This window comes from Podarcis pityusensis (assembly GCF_964106645.2).
Source record: "Podarcis pityusensis genome assembly, chromosome: 8".
In the NCBI taxonomy this organism is placed as follows: Eukaryota; Metazoa; Chordata; class Lepidosauria; order Squamata; family Lacertidae; genus Podarcis; species Podarcis pityusensis.
The window spans coordinates 76,546,913-76,566,781 of NC_138033.1; the positions used below are offsets into that span (position 1 = coordinate 76,546,913).

At 47.0% G+C, this 19,869-nt stretch overlaps 1 protein-coding gene across 2 annotated transcripts in view; it reads left to right on the plus strand.

The window, feature by feature from the left end:
* Positions 1 to 800: 800 nt before the first annotated feature.
* The window catches only part of DISP3 (dispatched RND transporter family member 3), an 84,858-nt gene continuing 65,789 nt past the window's right edge, over positions 801 to 19,869 (plus strand). Inside the window, exon 1 of one of the 2 annotated variants that reach the window (XM_081017929.1) lies at positions 801 to 1,063. In XM_081017929.1, the coding sequence (XP_080874055.1) occupies positions 1,019 to 1,063 (45 nt within the window). In that variant the 5' untranslated portion in view covers positions 801 to 1,018. The other variant, XM_081017930.1, reaches the window with a different exon arrangement.

Genomic DNA, 19,869 nt, shown 5'->3' on the forward strand with positions numbered 1-19,869 from the left:
TCTTCTGAAGATCACAGGAGGTCTAGCATGAGTGGCAGAGCCCAGGTTCAATCGCCATATGCAGAAATGACTAGGAAAAGTGACGTGCTCGGAGCTGTCCTAGGTACTGAAACTCGAACTACCGAACACAGAACAGGGTCGTGCAGGCATTCGTGGCCCTCCAGGTTGAACTCTAACTTCCATAGAAAGCGCGTGTGGTGTAGTGGTTAGAATGCCAGACTAGGACTCGACCTGGGAGACCAGAGTTCAAATCCCCATTCGGCCATGAGGCTCACTAGGTGACTTTGGGCCAGTCACTGTCTCTCAGCCTCAGTACGTCACAGGGTTGTGGCGGAGATTAAATGTGGGGGGAAGGATTGTTCAACTGCCCTGAGCTCCTTGGAAAAAAAAGGTGGGATAGAAAAGCAATAAATAAAATAATGAATCAGCCCCAGTAAGGGATGATGGGAATTGTAGTTCGGCAACATCTGTATGACCACAGCCACTGTCGAAAAGCATTTTACCTCTACTATACAAAGACCCGTTCCCCCCCCCCCCGCTTTCTCCCCCTTCTTCTCCCCCTTTCCCCCTCCACGCCGAGGGCTCCTCCTCCTCCCTCCCGCTCAAAAGGCCATACCATCGCGCCCGTCCTCGCAGGGGGAGGCGGGGGTCGTGCGTAAATGAAATACACCCCCACCTCCATCCCCCTTACGCGCGAAGCTCTCCAATTTGGAGAAGCTGGAGGCGAGCCGGGCGCAGGAGGCGCACAATTCGGGAAGGGGTTCGGAGCCCCTTCTGCCTCCCCTCCTGCAGGCGAGGCGTTGGTAGAGGCCAGGGTTCTCGGAAGCCGAGCAGCCGAGGCGGAGTATAAAAAGCTGCGACAAGAGCCGGTGGAAGCTTGTGAGCTGGGCGCTGCTTCCCGGCGTGGCGCTTGGAGAGAGGAGCGCGGGTGGGTGGCTGCCTGACTTGCCTACGCGCGCCCTGGCCGTGCTGGGGGAAGGCGCCTTTGTCCCGTGGTGTCTCCCCACCTCTCCTTTGCATGAGGGAGTGGTCCCTTGAGCGCCCTCACACCAGCACTAAAGAGGTAGCGGTCTCTGGTCGTGCTCTGCAACGGAGTGCCTTCAGATTTATTATAATTACTTTGTGGGAGGTGGGTGCTTTTTTATTTGTTGCCCGCTTCTGTGCCAGCGATTGTAGTGGAGATCGGTTTGCTGGTGGGGACTGAGAGGCAGATTTCCCTGGCTGAATTTATGCCCTATGTATTTTGGGGGGGCGAGGGCGGCAGGCTAGGCTATATACCTGTTCCTAGAGAGTGAGCAAGCTTCCTGTATTTTAGCTGGGGAGAGAGAAGGGGTGTTTGTGTGTGCCCATTAGTGGTATCCATTGATACCCAAGTCCTAACTGGCGTTCCTAAGTCTTCGCAGCTGGAGGGCGGGTGGTTTATCCTGAGTCTGCATTGGAGGTTATTATTATTTTGAATTCTTACTCGCAATGCAATATAAGGAACCTTCAAGCGACTTACAAAAATTCAAAAGCATAATATAAAATCAGAGGTCTTGCCTCAAATCTGTGGCCAAGGGTTTTTTGTCATTGTCTACGGGTTGTTTTTTTGGGGGGTGTCAATGTGTTTTCTACACTGTAGCTATGCTGGGAGTGGAGAATTATAGCCTAATGCTTGTGAGGCATTAAGGTTATCCTGCTTTCTGTGATTCTAAGTGTCCCCATACTTTAAAAAGGAGTGTTTTGCTTGCTAAGGGTTTTGTTTGTTTATTAGTGGGGTGTGCCTTCTGGGATCCCCTTGATATTTGCCTAGAGATTAAATTTTTCTGGCACCTTGACCCTGCTCTAGAGGGAGGAAGGAGGCTGGTGCCCTGATCCTGGCTCAAAACAGTGTTGTGGTGTGTGTGCTTTGTGGGAGGTTGTTTGCGGCACACCCCCCCCACTACCCCAGCTTCTGCTGAGAAGAGAAGTTTTTCCCTTGCCATCTTCTGCCAGCTTCAGCTAAACAAAAGTGATCCTGTGTCCAACCAAGAGGTAGGAATCAAACTTGATATTTAAAAAACAACAACTTTTGGGAGTAAAGCGAGAGGTGGAGGAAAAATGAAGATGCGTGAAACAGCACTGGTGGGGAGAGGGTGTCCCAAGGGAGGCAAAGGACCACTAATTCAAAGCTTTCAGTAACATGAAGAACGGCACTCCTCAATTAGAAGCTCATTAAATGGGGGGGGTCACTTCCCCAGTTCCCAATAGGGCTCTCCTGCAGAAGAAGACCATAGCTCAGTGGTAGAGCATCTGCTTTGCATGCAGAAGGTTGCAGGTTCAATCCCTGGAATCTCCAGGTAGCGCTGAGATTGTCCCCTCTCTGAAAACCTGGAGAGCCATGGCCAGTCAGGGCAGACAGTCCTGAGCTAAATGGACCAGTGGTCTGATCTGTTGTACTTCCTATGTGCCGACGCCGGTTAAAAGCTGTCACCTGCTTGCTTTATTTAAAGACTCTGAACCGAGCAAATACGTTTTATGAAGTGTGGACGTTTCACTGGCATATGTTTGATGATGTGGAGCCTGGCTAGCAGATCGCTGTTGCCTTCACCTTCTGCTTATAGTCTTCCCAGAAGCGTCTGGTTGGTAGCTGTGGAAAGCGGGGAGGATATAAAGAGATAGGTGGCAAGGTAGCCTGATCCAGCCATGGCTCAGGGGGAGAGGAACCGCTCTGCGTGCAGGATGTCCCCAGGTTTGATCCCTGGCATCTCCAGTTAGTTCTGGAGAAAACTGTTTGAAATTGGTCCTGGAGTGAGCAGTGCAAAGCTTGATGGACCATTGGGTCTCATTCATTATTATTATTATTATTATTATTATTATTATTATTATTATTATTTTGTATACCACTGATATGCCAAGAGTACATAAGGCAGCCTCCTTTGTTTCTGAGTCGATGAGGACTAGAACCTTGTGTTATTTTGAAGGAAAAGGGTCTGAGCTCAGTGTTAGGAAAACACGTTTTGCATGTGGGGGGGAGGCCCCAGATTCAGCTTCTGCGCAGGGCTGGGGAGATTACAAAAAAGGCTGGAGAGCTTCTGCTGGTCAGTATTGACAGCATGGAACTAGAATCATAGGACTGTAGAGTTGAAAGGGACCCCAAGGGCCATCTAGTCCAACCCCCTGAAATGCAGGGATCTCAGCTAAAGCATCCATGACAGGTGGCCATCCAACCTCTGCTTAAAAACCACCAAGGAAGGAGAGTCCACCGTCTCCTGAGGGAGTCCTTTCCACTGTCGAACAGCTCTTACTAGATGGGCTAATTGTCTTGACTTGAGATAAGGCAGCATCCCTTGGGTGACAGTGGGATTAGTTGTGGTTTCCCTTTCCACCCCAGCTCGCTCTAGACATCGTCCTGCTTGGGTGTCTGTCTATGTTTGTGGTTTCCCACAGAGAAAGTGGAGTGGCAGGTGATGTGCAAGTTGTACGAACACAGAAAGCTGCCTGAAACCCTTGGAGAGCTGTTGCCAGTCAGTGTAGACAATACCAAGCTCTTTGGACCAGTGGTCTGATTCTGTATCAGGCAGCTAGCTTCATTTGTCCCTGTCCAAGTAATCCCATCAGAACCATGATGACTGGAATCTTATTTTCTTTCCGGTGGGGATCTCAGCAGTAGATCACCTGCTTTGCACGCAAAAGCTCACAGGTTCCGTCCTTCACTAGGGCTGGGGAAGCCCCTGTCGGAACCCTGGAGTGCTGCTGCCAATCAGTGTGGACAGTACTGAGCTAGGTGGGACCGTGGTTTGATTTCGGTATAAGCTTCCCATGCTCTGTGTGGCAGCCATTCACCCATTTGAAAGCTACTGTTGGGTCTCCCCTTATCTTCCCTGCCATCGGAATCAAACTCGGCTTGCTTGCAGGAGTGTGTGTTTGTGTGCAACACGAATTGACCGTCTGGCCCATAAAGGCATTAAGATAAAGAAATGCAACCCAGTTACGTTTGCCAGTGCCTGGTGATTATCAGCTTGCGGTAACTTGAAAGTGGCTTTTTTTCCCTAGTAGTGCCAGTGTTGTGGAATGCCCTCACCGTTGAAATATGAGCGGCCCCATCAGTACCGGCATGCTGCAAGGATACACCTGCTTTGACAAACCTTTCTCTGATCTGGCTTGAGTCTCCTGCTCTGATTGCTGTTTTGTTATTCTGTGTTCATAGGCTCGCCTATTACATCTTTTAATTACGGGTGTTGCAATGCAGCTGTTTATGTTCAATAAGATCTCTTTCAATTATGGGTAGTTCTATTTTTGCAACTTGATTTTTATTCTTGTTATCTTGCTGCCGGCTTTTATCGGTTCCACGACCCACTTGGTATTCCTTCTTGAAAGGAAAGGTGTTGTGTGTGTTCTTCTCAGTTATCCTAATGAGCTCAGCATTGCAAATCTAACCACAGGTCCTTCACCCACAGCACCTACCCATCTATGTTCCTGCGCTCCCAGTTTAGAGCTTCCTAAAAGCTGTAACCGTAGGATCAGCCCCAATATCCCCTTTCTTCATTATGAAAATTCTCCCGTCTGGTTTTTCCTCCCGAAGCCTGTGCTTAATTACTCACCTTGCCCACCTCCCCGTTACGAGCCTGCATAAATTATACGGCAAATACCTGTGATTAAAAAGTGATCACCTCTGCTAATGTTGGAAGACTCGGGACGGATAAGAGAAAGTCCTCCTTCACACAGCGGATATTTAAGCTGTGGTACTTGCTCCCACGAGAAGCAGGGATAGCTGCCAACTTGGATGGCTTTAAGAGAGGATTAGACAAATTCCTGGAGGATTTATTTAGAAATATATGTATTTATTTATAGTTCATAACTATAAATAGTTCATAAGTGGAAATAAAATTCCACGGGGGTTGGGGGTGGGAAGGAAAGTCCGGGGGAGGAAATTCCCTAGAAAATTCCCTGTATCACTGACTCTGGGGCGGAATTTGCCGGTTGAGAGGTTGCCCTACTTAAAGCGAAATATGTGTAACTTGTTTTTTCTTGATTATGTGGGAAGGAACGCACATCAGGACTCCAGTGCTGTCCTCTCTCACTGCCTCTGTCAACCCTTCTCCACCCCCCCCCGTAAGAATTCTAGTTTTTCAGTCCATCCATTTGTATTCCTCCGCTTCCGAGGCAGAAAGCCAGATTTGATGACAAGCTTCCCGGTATGATAAAAGACGAAGAAAATCAATCTCCCTTTTCTCACTCTCATTCTCTTTCTCCCAGCCTTTTCTAGGCAATAGTGACTTCAGTTGCTAGGCTTCCATCTAGGTTTGTGCTATTATTTATTTAAATATGGCGTAATCATCAGCATGTCTCAGCTGCGCCTGTAAATATGAACCCCGCAGAGGATAAAAAGGAAATAAAAAGTCGCGGTAAAACCAGACACTACTTTAAAATGCCTGCTGGAATGAGAAAGCCTTTGTTGCGCGCCGAAAGCTAAGCAGAAGAGCGTGCCTGTCTAATCTCAAGTGGGAGGGAGTTCCACAGGCTTGAGCCCAATACACCGAATGCATGGCTTCTGGTAGTTGCAAGTCGTGCGGCTGACCCACAGGGGGGCAGAAACGGAGACCCCAGCTACATTACACCATACATTTAAAGTGCTATGATGACACTTTAAACAGGCACGTCTCCCCAAAAAGCATTCTGGGAACTGTTGTTTGTTAGGGGTGCTGAGAGTTGTTAAGAGACTCCCTGTTCCCTCCCCTGAGCTACAACTCCCAGACCAGTTTAATGAACAATCCCATCCAGAATGTTGTTTATAAGGCCCTGTCTGCACCATGCATTTAAACCACTACCATACCTATTTAAACAGTCATGACTTCTCCTCACCCCTCCAAACCACCCTGGGAACTGTAGTTTGTAAAGGGTCCTGAGGGTTGTTGTTGTTGTTGTTGTTGTTGTTGTTTAGTCATTTAGTCGTGTCTGACTCTTCGTGACCCCATGGACCAGAGCACGCCAGGCACTCCTATATTCCACTGCCTCCTGCAGTTTGGTCAAACTCATGTTGGTAGCTTCGAGAACACTGTCCAACGAGGCATTTATTCCTCTCCCAGAGCTACAGTTCCCAGAGATCCCTGGGAAGATGGATTAATTGTTAAACCGTTCTGGGAATTCTAGCTCAGGGAATGGGAGGGGTTCTTCCTAGCAGCTCTCAGCACCCTTAACAAATGACAGCACCCAGAATTGTTTGGGGGTAAGGCATGACTGTTTGAAGTGGTATTGTCACACTTAAAATGTGTGGTGCGAATCTGGCCTCATTCAAAGATCTCACTGATGGTTCAAGGATATAAGGGATCAGGTGGTCCTTAAGATATCCAGAATGACCCTTAAAATATGCATGGAGTTTTGGAAAGCAGAGTTTGTGTCTCTCTATTGGCATTTGACCAGGAGGTGGAAGGTGAGCTAGGGAGAAGCTTGACTTCAGATAACTCTGAGCTGCAGAGGGGGAAGAACAAAGCAAGGCTTGGAACAATCTCCTTTGCTTTTGAAGACATGCCCAGAGTACAAATTTAGGAACATAAAAGAAGAACCTTCCTAGATCAAACACGCTCCGTTTCCCCGCTGCCGATCTAGGACCAGCATCTAATTTCCGATGGATGACTCCAGGAGGCTTTGAACGAAAGCAAGATGAGGATAGCTTTCTCTCCTTTGTCTGGGCAGGACCTGGCCTTTGGGGGTAGGCTGACTCTGAAGGTGAAGGTTCCACGAAGCTGTTAGTTGTGAGCTGTTAAATGAAACCATCCTTGCCGAGTCTGCCCAATCCACAGGGAGCGATTGTGAGATATTATCCAGGTAGATAGCAATACAAGAGGCAGCGAGGGGCACAAACATGGATGGCTTTAAAAATCATGGAAGAGGGTAAGGCTATCAGTGCCTACCAGCCACAAGGGCTGTGTTGCCTCTCTACCATCGGAGGCAGTGAGCTTCTGAATGCCGGTTGCTGAAAACCACAGGTGGGGTTTACCCACTCTTGCCTTTCCCCCCCTGCTTTCTAGGTACAGGTTTGCCCTTTAAAGCACCTTCTCCGAGCACTTTTTTTGCCCCAGTGCTTTCCCTGTGAAAACCTGCTCTTCGCTGCCGAGTCGGAGCAAATGACAATTCAGGGATTGCTGTTTGCTCCGATTCAGCAGCAAAGAGTGGATTTTGGCAAGGAAAACACAAGAGTGAAAAATGCTTCAACTGAATGTTCAGACAGAGAGCTTTGAAGTGCAGACCTCTGCCTAGAAATGTGACACAAATTGAAGTCTGGATGAGCTCCAACTGTGGCACTAAGGTCTTGCTTGTGGGCTTCCCATTGGGGCAGCTGGTTGACCACTGAGAGACCAGGAAGCTGGACTAGATGGGCCTTTGGCTTGATCCAGCAGGACTTTGGACCAAGGTGGGGGACTCCTTCATTGGGGGCTTTTAAACATAGATCGGATGGCTGGCTGCCCGCATTTCCAGGTAGGGCTAGGAGACATTCCCTGCTTGAAACCCAGAGGACTTGCTGCCAGCCAGTGTGTTCAGTGATTTTAAAAAACTTGTAGCTTGGAATTCTTTGCTAGAAAATATTAATGATAGATTCATTCTGTCAAAACAAGAAGCATGTAATTTCTTTTATTTGGCTGCTTTTATTAGGAAGGATCTGTGGGTAAGGGTTGCTTTTTCAAGAAAGCAAAAAATTCCCCCTTTTTAGAAATGCACAGGCAAGGCTAAATTAAGTACTGAAAATAGAAGTGGCTTTTACTGTGGAAGCTTCCCTGAAGTGTTTCAGCGAATGTAGGATGTATCGACAGCAAATGAGATCAAATAGATTTCACTGCCAGCATCTTAAAAAACAGAGAGAGAATTGTCCCTTTCAGATTAATTATCCATGTGCCTAAAATACTAGGGAACAATCGGAGCTGTTCTTTGGGGAGAAATGAAGTGGTATCTACATATTTATTTTCCTGGCTTTTGTAGAACTGTGGAATGCCAGTTTGGAGCTGAAGGCAGCTTGAGTCGTTCTCCTCCTCTCTGTTTTGTCCTCACAACAGCTCTAGGAGGTAAACAGAGACAGATTGGCCAATGGCCATCCAGTGAGCTTCGTGGCTCAGTGCGAGATCTGAACGTGGGATCTCTCAAACTCCTACACCGGTGGTGGAGAACACAAGGCCATGGGTCTAGTTAGGAGTGAGAGACCCTAATTTAGCCTATGAAATTATTTCCCACAAGCCCACCCACACACCTGGTATCATATACTACAGGTTGTAATGCTCACAGTAGACTGTTATAAGAATTTTAAGGTCTCAAATATAGAATAAATATTCATAGATGCACACATACCTAAATATATGAACCATGTGTCTGAAATCGGATGCGAGAGCAATCCTGAAGCCATTTTGACTCTCCCAATGACCTCAAATATTCCTCTGCAGTAAGGGAGGCAAATGGGGAAAGCCTTCCCATTGCCTATTTGCTTGCAAATCCTATCTTAAGGGCGTATTTGTGTATGAATAGGGTGAGCCTGTGACCTGGATTCAGGAACTAAAGTATTAACCATCACAGAAGAATGGCCAGACTGCCAGTGGCAGAGCAAACCGACCGGGCGCCTGGGGCGGCATGTGTGCCCTGCGCCAGGGGTGGGGCCAGCTGGGGCAGCACGCTCTGTGGGGCCTCCAAGGAGTCTGCCTGCCTCCTCCCACTCAGCCACCCTACAGCTGGGGGGGAGGCAGCGGGCGGACTGTTTGGGGCATCGTGGAGCCTGCGGGTGCCCAAGTCACTGCGTCACTTCCAGGAGAGACGCGTGGCTCAGGCATGCTGCAGGCACCACGGTGTGTGCCACCCGCCATTTTGTCACCCCCTCAGTGGTGACACCTGGGGCGACCCACCCCCACCGCACCCCCTTTCTCTGCCCCTGCAGACTGCCCAGATAATGCAATCAGTGACCGTTGTCAGGCAGGCAGAATTTCTGCTGGCGACTGCCTCCTTCTGTGATGTATGTATGATTTTTTGGGGGGGTGGTAGGGCTACAGGGTGAGCAATTTCAAAAGTCTATATAAAGGCTTTCACACCATTGTTCAGGGTTCTCCTCCCTCCTGCTTGTGGTGAGTGAGGACCCTGTTGCAACAGTTCCTTGAATAAAAATCAGGCTTACTAGCCACTTTGCTTCTCAATATACAGTGGTACCTCAGGTTAAGAACTTAATTCGTTCTGGAGGTCCATTCTTAACCTGAAACTGTTCTTAACCTGAAGCACCACTTTAGCTAATGAGGCCTCCTGCTGCCGCCGTACCGCCGGAGCACGATTTCTGTTCTTATCCTGAAGCAAAGTTCTTAACCTGAAGCATTATTTCTGGGTTAGCGGAGTCTGTAATCTGAAGCGTATGTAACCTGAGGTACCACTGTACTTTGGTTGGCCTCTGTTTCCTCCTACTGATAGGGAACCCACTTAAGGACTCTATACGTGCTCCAGAATACCCCATAAGGGAAAGGGAGCAGTTTTTCTTATAACAAGACCCATTGAAGTTTATTGGCACCCTTAACTTAGGCCCATCTAGTCCCGTATCCTGATCTCACAGGGGCCAACCCACAAGCGGGACACCAGCACAAAAGCCCTCTTCCCTCCTGTGGTTTCCAGCAATAGGTATTCAGAAGCATCACTACCTCCAACTGTGGAGTCAGAGCAATGGTCATCACGGCTAGTTTCCATTGATAGCCCTTTCCTCCATGAATTTGTCTAATGCTCTTTTAAAGCCGTTGACAGTGGTCGCCGCTGCCTCTTGTGGCAGTGAGTTCCATAGTTTAATTTCCATGGATCTACCCCAGGCTTCCTCAACCCCAGCCCTCCAGATGTTTTTGGCCTGCAACTCCCATGATCCCTAGCTAGCAGGACCAGTGGCCAGGGATGATGGGAAGTGTAGTCTCAAAACATCTGGAGGGCCAAGGTTGAGGAAGCCTGATCTACCCAGTGCTTTTTTCTAAAATAAAAATAAAAATGTTTAGGGGTACAGTGGTACTTCGGGTTAAGAACTTAATTCGTTCCGGAGGTCTGTTTTTAACCTGGAACTGTTCTTAACCTGAGGTACCACTTTAGCTAATGGGGCCTCCTGCTGCCACCACGCCACTGGCGTGTGATTTCTGTTCTCATCCTGAAGCACAGTTATTAACCTGAGGTACTATTTCTGGGTTAGCGGAGTCTGTAACCTGAAGCATCTGTAACCCGAGGTACCACTGTACTCTCATTTTGACTCAAGAAAATCACCATTTTATAGTTCAAATCGAGGAAAATAAATACAGTAAATGGACAAAACATTCACAAAATGTTTAGGGGTATGTGTACCCCTGCATCCCCCCAGAAAAAAAAGCACTGAATCTACCATTAATTAAATACAACCAGTTCCTTTTTTCTTTTCTTTTTAAAGAAAAAGGTGCTGTTACTCCACAGTTTCAGTAAATGCCACACTTTTGACATTGGGGGAGTAAATAAGGCTTAGAAATAGCCTTCCATTGAAACAGTAAAAGGTGTGTCTGAATGTTTCTGTGTTGGGTGGGGGGAAGCCTAAATGGGTCTGGTTTTGAGTGGAGGTGTTAACCTTTCCCTCCTCGACCATAAACAGCCCCCAAATCTTCACATATTTCAGTTAGGCTGGCAGAAGCTCCTTTTGTTTTTGATGGGAGGTTTTATTCCAAGACGTATTCCGGTGCTGGATAATGAGTAGGAGCGGGAGAGCCAGGGAAGCCATGGGCCAGATGGGGAGACCTGGGGGCAGCACTGTTTTTCCACCCCTGCTCTGTTGGACGCTGAATAATGGGTTTTGATAGACGTTTGTTTGGGGTCCGGTGAGCCAATTAATGTTGAACAGCGGCCCTGGCATCCACTGCCCATGAATAGTTCATTGTATGGTTTTTTCACCTGATGCACCCCTTGCCTGGCTTTTACTCAGTAAGAGCCTTGTGAAGAGCAAAGGTCTTCATCCTGCCCTCGGAATATGAGACACTGCTCCCTGCATTATTATTATTCAGACTGATACGGTCAGCCCATCCATAAACATTCCCTGGGCGACTTACGATGAAATATTAAAAACCAACTACCTCACACTGGGACGTGGTCACACTGGCGGAGGCTGAAGTCCTACTCAGAGTAGACCCCTTTAACTTAATGAACCTAAGCTTGTCATGTTTGCTAGCATCAGTGGGTTTACTAGCATTACACACAGCTTCTAATATTTATTTATTACACACACACACACACACACACACATATAATTTTTATTAAATTTTCTTTTTTGCAATTTAAAATACTCATTTTACTCATCCATAAAATATCAATGACTTCCCTTCTTCTCTTTCCGTGGTTCATTTTACATATCACAAATCCCTGCATATTTTACAAAAACTATACCAATCGGCATTCCATTATTGCATCCATCAAAACTTATTTACACTCTTGAATTTATCTTAATGCTACCAGCGTTTTCAGCTGTACACAATTATTTCCCATATATTCAATAAACGCTTTCCAGTCTTCTTTAAACGTATGTTCTTCTTGTTCTCTTATTCTATATGTGAAGTCTGCAGGTTGTACATATTCTGTCAGCTTAAGTTGCCATTCTTCTTTGGTTGGGACCTCACTCATTTTCCATTTTGGGGCTAACAGAACAAGGGCATACATAAATAACCTTTTTTGACACCTGGGAATTTCAACTTGAATTATCCCCAAACGAAAGTACTCTGTTTTTTTTTTGGGGGGGGGGAAGTACTTTGAAACTTTTTTTTCAATTCGTTATGGATCATTTCCCAGTACAGTGGAACCTTGGGTTACATACCGTCCTCCTTATGAATGCTTCAGGTAGCGAGCTCCACTTACCTGGAAGTAGATGCCCCTAGTTGCGAACTTTGCCCCAGGATGAGAACAGAAATCAAACGCCGGTGGAGCGGCAGCAGCGGGAGGCCCCATTAGCGAAAGCGCACCTCATGTTAAGAATGGTTTCGGCTTAAGAATGGACCTCCGGAACGAATTAAGTTCGTAACCGGAGGTACCATCTGAAGGCAGCCCTGTTTAGGGAAGCTTGTAATGTTTGATGCATTACTGTATTTTAATATTTTGTTGGAAGCTGCCCAGAGTGGCTGGGGAAGCCCAGCCAGATGGGCGGGGTAGAAATAATAAAATTATTATTGTTATTACCACTGTACTCTTTTACCCTTTTACAAGTCCACCACATGCAAAGGAACGTTCCCTCCACCTCTTTGCATCTCCAGCACTTATCTGATTCAGTCTTATGCATCTTAACAAAGCCACTCGGAGTTAAATACCATCTGCAAATCATTTTCAAGTCATTCACCTTCAAAGAATAGCACACTGTAAACTTCAAGTCGCTATTCCAGAGTTTTCCCCAGAGGTTAAAATCTATATTGTGTCCTATATCTATTGCACTTCTATCCCACCTTTTTCTCCAAGCTGCTGAGTTCCTGTGTAATTCGCTTCCACAGGAGGCAGTGACGGACACCAAAGCTTTTGATGGCTACTAGCCAGAATGGGACGCAGAATGGGACAGAATGGCATGGGATGCGGGTGGCGCTGTGGGTTAAACCACAGAGCCTAGGACTTGCTGATCATAAGGTTGGCGGTTCGAATCCCCGTGACGGGGTGAGTTCCCATTGCTCAGTCCCTGCTCCTGCCAACCTAGCAGTTCGAAAGCACGTCAAAGTGCAAGTAGATAAATAGGTACCACTCCGGTGGGAAGGTAAACGGCACTGCTCTGGTTCGCCAGAAAGCGGCTTAGTCATGCTGGCCACATGACCTGGAAGCTGTACGCTGGCTCCCTCAGCCAATAAAGCGAGATGAGCGCCGCAGCCCCAGAGTCGGCCACAACTGGACCTAACGGTCAGGGGTCCCTTTACCTTTAGCCAGAATGGCTGTGCTCATCCTCCACGGTCAGAGGCAGCAATGCCTCTGAACACCAGTTGCTGGAAACCTCAGGAGGGGAAAGAGCTCAAATCCTGCTTACAGGTTTCCCAGAAGAGGCATCTGGTTGGCCACTGTAAGAACAGGATGCTAGACTAGTCCATAGGCTGGATCCAGCAAGCTCGTCTCAGGTTCTTATGCCTTCCCCCTTGAACACCTGGTCATATGTGGGTTGTGGTGTGTGTGCATTTTAAAAGCAAAAACCGCTTTGCTAAGCACACAGTGGCTCCACACCTTTCCCCTGCCATCTGCCCGGGGGCCGCACACTCTGTGAGCTGGCACAATGAAGGCCTTGAACTTTGCCAGGCCTTGTTAATGGAGAACATTTCTCACAGCCAAAAAGGTGGGCTGATCTCTCTGCCGAAGCGTTGTTGGAAAAGGACGGCAGGCGTGCCGAGGGTGGGCAAGAAGGAGCAATGTTCTCTGGCCATCTGGATGCTCCAAAGGCATCAAGGCTGGCGTTTGATACACCTGATCTTGAGGGCGAGGAGGAGGGGAGAGGAATACCCAGCCGAGCTGCTGAGGATGTGAGTTCAAGCAGATCTAGGCTGCATAACCAGAGAGGCTTTCAGGCTAGTTCAGCTGTCTGCAGGTATTGGGGGACATCCGATAAAGCTGAAAGTTTGAAGATTCAGGATAGTTAATAATAATAATAATAATAATAATAATAATAATAATAATAATTTTATTTATTTATTCCCCGCCCTTCCCAGTTCAAAAACCAGGCTGAGGGTGGCTAACAACAAATTTAAAACACTTTTAAATATTTAATTATAAAAGCAGCATATATTACAGTATAAAAACATGAATAACAATAAAAATCAAAAATCAATTAAATAATCCCCAGGGCTAGCTGGCTGAATTGGTCCTACATGGGCCAACGAGGAGGCCAGGGGAGAATTAGCTGTGGGGTCTCAGAGTGGGTGATCTTCATAAAAGGGGAGGGGGAAGGAAGAGAAGGGAAATAAAAGATCAGGCTGAATTCAAATTAAAGGCCAGGCGGAATAGCTCTGTCTTACAGGCCCGACGGAAGGAGGTTAAATCCTGAAGGACCCTGGTCTCATGGGACAGAGCATTCCACCAGGTCAGCTATGACTGAAAAGGCCCTGGCCCTGGTAGAGGAAAGTCTGACTTCCTTAGGGCCCAGGACCTCTAAACTCTGGTTATTCATGGACCTTAAGGTCCTCTGTGGGCCATACCAGTTAAAAGTTAAAAGGAAGTCCTTCTTCATGCAGTGCAGATGCAGGTTGGTGCTGTGGTCTAAACCACTGAGCCTCTTGGGCTTGCTGATCAGAAGATCGGCGGTTCGAATCCCCATGATGGAGTGAGCTCCCGTTGCTCGGTTCCTGCTCCTGCCAACCTAGCAGTTCGAAAGCACACCAGTGCAAGTAGATAAGTAGGTACCGCTGTGGAAGGAAGGTAAATGGTGTTTCCGTGTGCTCTGGTTTCCATCACGGTGCTCTGTTGTGCCACAAGTGGTTTCATCATGCTGGCCACATGACCCGGAAAGCTGTTTCTGGGCAAATGCTGGCTCCCTTGGCCTGAAAGTGAGATGCGCACTGCAACCCCATAGTGGCCTTTGACTGGACTTAACCATCCAGGGGTCCTTTACCTTTACCTTTCACCTAGTTAAACTATGGAACTAACTCTCACGGGAGGCAGTGATGGCAACCAGGTTGGATGTCTTCAGAAGGGGATTAGACAAATTCACAGATGAGAAAGCTATCAGTGGCTGCTGTCCGAGGTGCTAGGCTTCTGAATACCAGTTGCTGGAAACCACAGAAGGGGAGAGTGCTCTTGTGCTTGGGTTCTGTCTAGGGCAGGGGTCAGCAACATGCGGCCCATGGGCTGGATTCGGCCCACAAAGACCGTTTTACCGGCCCACAAGTTGCCTCCAAACCGAACGGCCCTCTTGGCTGTGCTAAACCGGCGCAGCGCGGCACTGGGACTTGCCAAGCAGCGCCGGAAACTGTGTCTGCGCATGCGCAGATACCAGAAATCGCTTCTGCGCATGCCCAGATGCCGAAAATCGTGCCTGCGCAGCCATTATTTTTGGCATCAGGGGATGTGCAGAAGCGATTTCCGGCACCGCGGACATGCGTAGATGCGATTTGCGGCATCACGCTGCACCGGCCCAGCCCACGGACGATCTCCACGGGAGTGATCTGGTCCATGGCCAATAAGCCTTGCCGAACCCTGGTCTAGGGGTTTTCCACAGGCATCTGGGGGTCCACTGGAAGAACAGGAACAGAATGCCAGACTAGATGGGCCAATGGCCTGATCCAGCAGTCTCTTCTTACGTTGTGGCGCCTACCTAAATAGCAACACCCTAGTGGTCCCGGGCCCTAAGGAAGTTAGATTAGCTTGAACCAGAACCAGGGCTTTCCCAACTCTGGCTCCGGCCTGGTGGAACGCTCTGCCTCATGAGACCAGGGCCCTGCAGGATCTGATTTCTTTCCGCAGTGCCTGTAAGACAGAGTTGTTCCGCCTGGCCTTTGGCTTGGAGCCAATTTGATTCTCTCCCCCTCTTTCTTTTTCCTTTTCCTTTCTCCTCCTGTGATGAGGTTGCATTTTAATATTTTAATGTTGTATTTTAATCTTGTTTTTAAGTTGTATTCATTCAGCTTGTTTTTATTATTGCTTGTTAGCTGCCCTGAGCCCAGCCTTGGCTGGGGAGGGCAGGGTATAAATAATAATAATAATAATAATAATAATAATAATAATAACCTTTTGAATTTTCCTCCTCCTGGTAAATATTAGACAGTCTGTTGTCATTTCAGCACCTACCAAAAACCTTCCTCTTTTGGGGTCGGGGACACAAAACCCTTTTAAGCTGAGCTCTTCCTGGTCGACATCTGTACTGGGATTCTTTTTCAAATATTTTATCGCTTGTTGTTTGCCGCCCCAGGCTCTTTTGGAAGGAAGGGTGGGGTAGAGATTTGACAAAGAAATAAATAGCACTAGGCAAAATCATAGAGGGCAAGGCTGTCAATGGCTGCTGGTGGTGACAGATGTGTGCTACCCACAGTATCAGAAGCAGTATTTCTATCTCATCTTACTAGATTTACAACCCACTGTCCAATTCCTTGGTTCCCAACTCTGATAGCCTTGAAGCATTTTGAATGCTCCACTAGATATCACAAACTCGCTGACCGCTTATGGGAACGGATGCTGGTAAGATGCTCTGGTCCAGCATCTTCCTCACAGGGGCCACCTGGAAACCTGTAGAAAACCCTCAAGCCCAAAAGCCCTCTCCCGTGCTGCAGCTTCCAGCAACTGATATCCAGAAACATTACTGTCTTCGTCCATGGAGGCAAACCATAGCCAGGATGTCTAGTAGGGCTGGGCGATATATCAGTATATTATGCAAAACCATTTTGAAGTCCATATCGTGATATCGGTTTCATAACTTTTGACCTGGCAATATATTGCAAATAATGCATGATTTTGTGTGTGCTTGTATGTGTGAGCGCTATGCAAAAAAATCACGATGCGGGGAAAACCACGAAGCCAACCTCTCCATAGCACCATCCTTTTTTTCTTTTGCCAATTAATTTTTATTCATTTTCAAATTTATAACACATCCAAACCAGATCAAAATTAGTGTAATCCAAATTTTCTTCAAAAACTGGCTTCCCATTCTCAGATATATTCAAATTCATTCCCTTTTGCATGCTGCTTATTTTGCAGATTTATCTCTAATTAACATCCATTTCCTAGCAAATCACTCATCCTTCAGCTGTCCCTTTACCAACTCCTGCATATAGATACAACAAAATTACATAACTCCATCCTTATTTCAGGCATTGTGATATATCACTATCCTGTGATGTATCGGTGAAATATCACAATGTTAAAAACCAGATATCACTCATCACTAGTAGTAACCACTGACAGCTTTATTCTGACTGATCCTCTTTCTGATCCATGGAGGCTCCTCAGCCCAATATACCTGAAGGAGTGTCTCCACCCCCATCGTTCAGCCTGGACACTGAGGTCCAGCTCTGAGGGCCTTCTGGCGGTTCCCTCCCTGCGAGAAGTGAGGTTACAGAGAACCAGGCAGAGGGCCTTCTCGGTAGTGGCGCCCTCCCTGTGGAACACCCTCCCATCAGATGTCAAGGAAATAAACAACTGCAGTGGTACCTTGGGTTAAGAACGTAATTCGTTCTGGAGGTCCATTCTTAACTTGAAACTGTTCTTAAAAGGGAAGTTTTTAATGGATGACATTTTAGTGTATTTTTTGTCTCTGTGGAAGCTGCCCAGAGTGGCTGGGGAAACCCAGCCAGATGGGCAGGGTATAAATAATAAATTATTATTATTATTATTATTATTATTATTATTACTATTAACATGAAGCACCACTTTAGCTAATGGGGCCTCCTGCCGCCGCCACACAATTTCTGTTCTCATCCTGAAGCAAAGTTCTTAACCCGAGGTACTATTTTTGGGTTAGCAGAGTCTGTAACCTGAAGCGTCTGTAACCCAAGGTACCACTGTACCTGACTTTTAGAAGACATCTGAAGGCAGCCCTGTTTAGGGAAGTTTTTAATGTGTGATGTTTTATTGTGTTTTCAATATTCTGTTGGGAGCCGCCCAGAGTGGCTGGGGAAACCCAGTCAGATGGGTGCGGTATAAATAATAGATGATGATGATGATGAATACTTAAAAACATGAAAGTCTTTTTGGATCAGGCCAGTGTCCCAGCTAGTCTAGCATCCTGTTTTCACAGTGGCTAACCAGATGCCCCAATGGTTAGCCTCCAAGCAAAACAGCCCTCTCCCTTCCAGTGGTTTCCAGCAACTGGTATTTAGAACCATTTACTGCCTCTAACTGTAGAGGCACAGCACAACCATCATGACCAGTAGCCACTAATGCTGTGTGTGTTTGTATGTGTGTGTGTGTTGATCTGGTCTTCCTTTCTGGAAAACACGTCACTCAAGTATAATTGGATAGACTGGGAGGGGGATTAAGAGTTTTCTGTTCAAAGGCAGGCAGCATCAATTGGAGCCCCTTATTGACTCTGATAGAGATCAGGAGGCTGTTATTCAATTGTCTCGCCTCCTTCCCACCTCTGAAAGAAATTCTCTCTCCTCCTTTTTAGTTAAGCCCCTTCTTTTTTCTGAAAAGTCTCTGGCAATTTCCAGTCTTCCGAGTGCCAAAGATGCCTCCTGCAATCAAAGGAATATCTCTATGTGCTCTTGTGTGTGTGCGCGCTGTGCTTTTTAAAAAGAAGTCCCATAGCTTCCCTGACCAAGAGAGAACTGTAGCTTTAGAAAGGTGAACCTGGAAGGTCTCTATGCGTGGGAAGAAACCCTCCAAGCCCATACTGGGAAATGGAAAGCAGCCTAAAATGCGGCTCTCTTGAAATGCTCTCCTTACTTCCTCCAACTCCTCGTTGCTCTTCAGCTCCTGGCTCAACACGCCAAGTCGAATCTGACAGCCAATTTTTACAGCTGAATTGAAACGGAAAGACGGGCAGACCCGGGAGAGCATGGAAAAAGACTCAGTAAAAAGTGAGTTTCCCGCCCACCCCCCTTTAAAATGAAGCCTGTTTTGTTTTGTCTTTAAAAAAAAAAATCCACATAAACCTTTTTAAAATCGCTATCCTGCAATAGGAAGCTGCTCTTTGGTCCATCTGGCTCAGTACTGTACTGTACTGTACTGTTTACACTGGCTGGCAGAGGCTCTCAAGTAGCTCCGTCCGTAGAGCATAGAATCATAGAATAGTAGAGTTGGAAGGGACCCCGTGGGTCATCTAGTCCAACCCCTGCAGTCCAGGAATCTCATCTAGACCTCTGCTTAAAAACCTCCAAGGAAGGAGAGCCCACAACCTCTCCTTCCTTGGAGGTTTTTCAGCAGAGGTTGGATGGCCATCTGCCATGGATGCTTTAGCTGAGTTTCCTGAATTGCAGGGGGTTGGACTACAGGACCCATGGGCTCCTTCCAACTCTTCGGTTCTATGATTATATGAATCCAACCAGGCAAAAGCACTTGAGGCTGATGAAGAGTGTTGTCAGGAGAGAGTCCCAAGGGCCAAATGTAGAGCTCTGGGGGCCACATTCATCCCCTGGAGCTGAGGTTAGGACATCCCTGACTTAGGTCATTTATCAAGGTCTACATCTGACCCTACAAGTTCATTCTCTCTCTTTATTAAATTGTTCTAATTTACATTTCAAAATATTCATTTAAACAGCCTTAAATTAATGACTTCCCTTCTTCTCTTTCTGTGGTTCATTTTGCATACCTTTTGACACCTGGGAATTTCCCTTTGAATTATTCCCAACAGAAAGGACTCTGGGTGTTTTTTGTTTTTGTTTTTTGAAACGTGCCGTTAAACATTTTTTTCAGTTCACTATATATCATTTACCAATACTCTTTTACAAGTCCTCCACATACAAAAGAACGTGTCCTCCACATACAAAAAACCGTTCCCTCCACCTCTTTACATCCCCAGCAATTATCTGATTTGAACTTACACATTTTAGCAAGTCTACTCGGAGTTGAATACCATCTATTAATCATTTCCAGGTAGTTCTTCTTCAAGGAATAACATGCTGTGAACTTCAAATCGCTCTTCCAAAGTTTTCCCCAGAAATTCAAATCTGTATTATGTCCTGTGTCTATGGCAGGGGTAGGCAACCTAAGGCCCGGGGGCTGGATCCGGCCCAATCGCCTTCTCAATCCAGCCCATGGACGGTCCGGGAATCAGTGTGTTTTTACATGAGTAGAATGTGCCCTTTTATTTAAAATGCATCTCTGGGTTATTTGTGGGGCATAGGAATTTGTTCATTATTTTTTTCAAAATATAGTCTGGCCTACCACATGGTCTGAGGGACACGGGTGGCGCTGTGCGTTAAACCACAGACCCTAGGACTTGCCGATCAGAAGGTCGGCAGTTTGAATCCCCGCGATGGGGTGAGCTCCCGTTGCTTGGTCCCTGCTCCTGCCCAC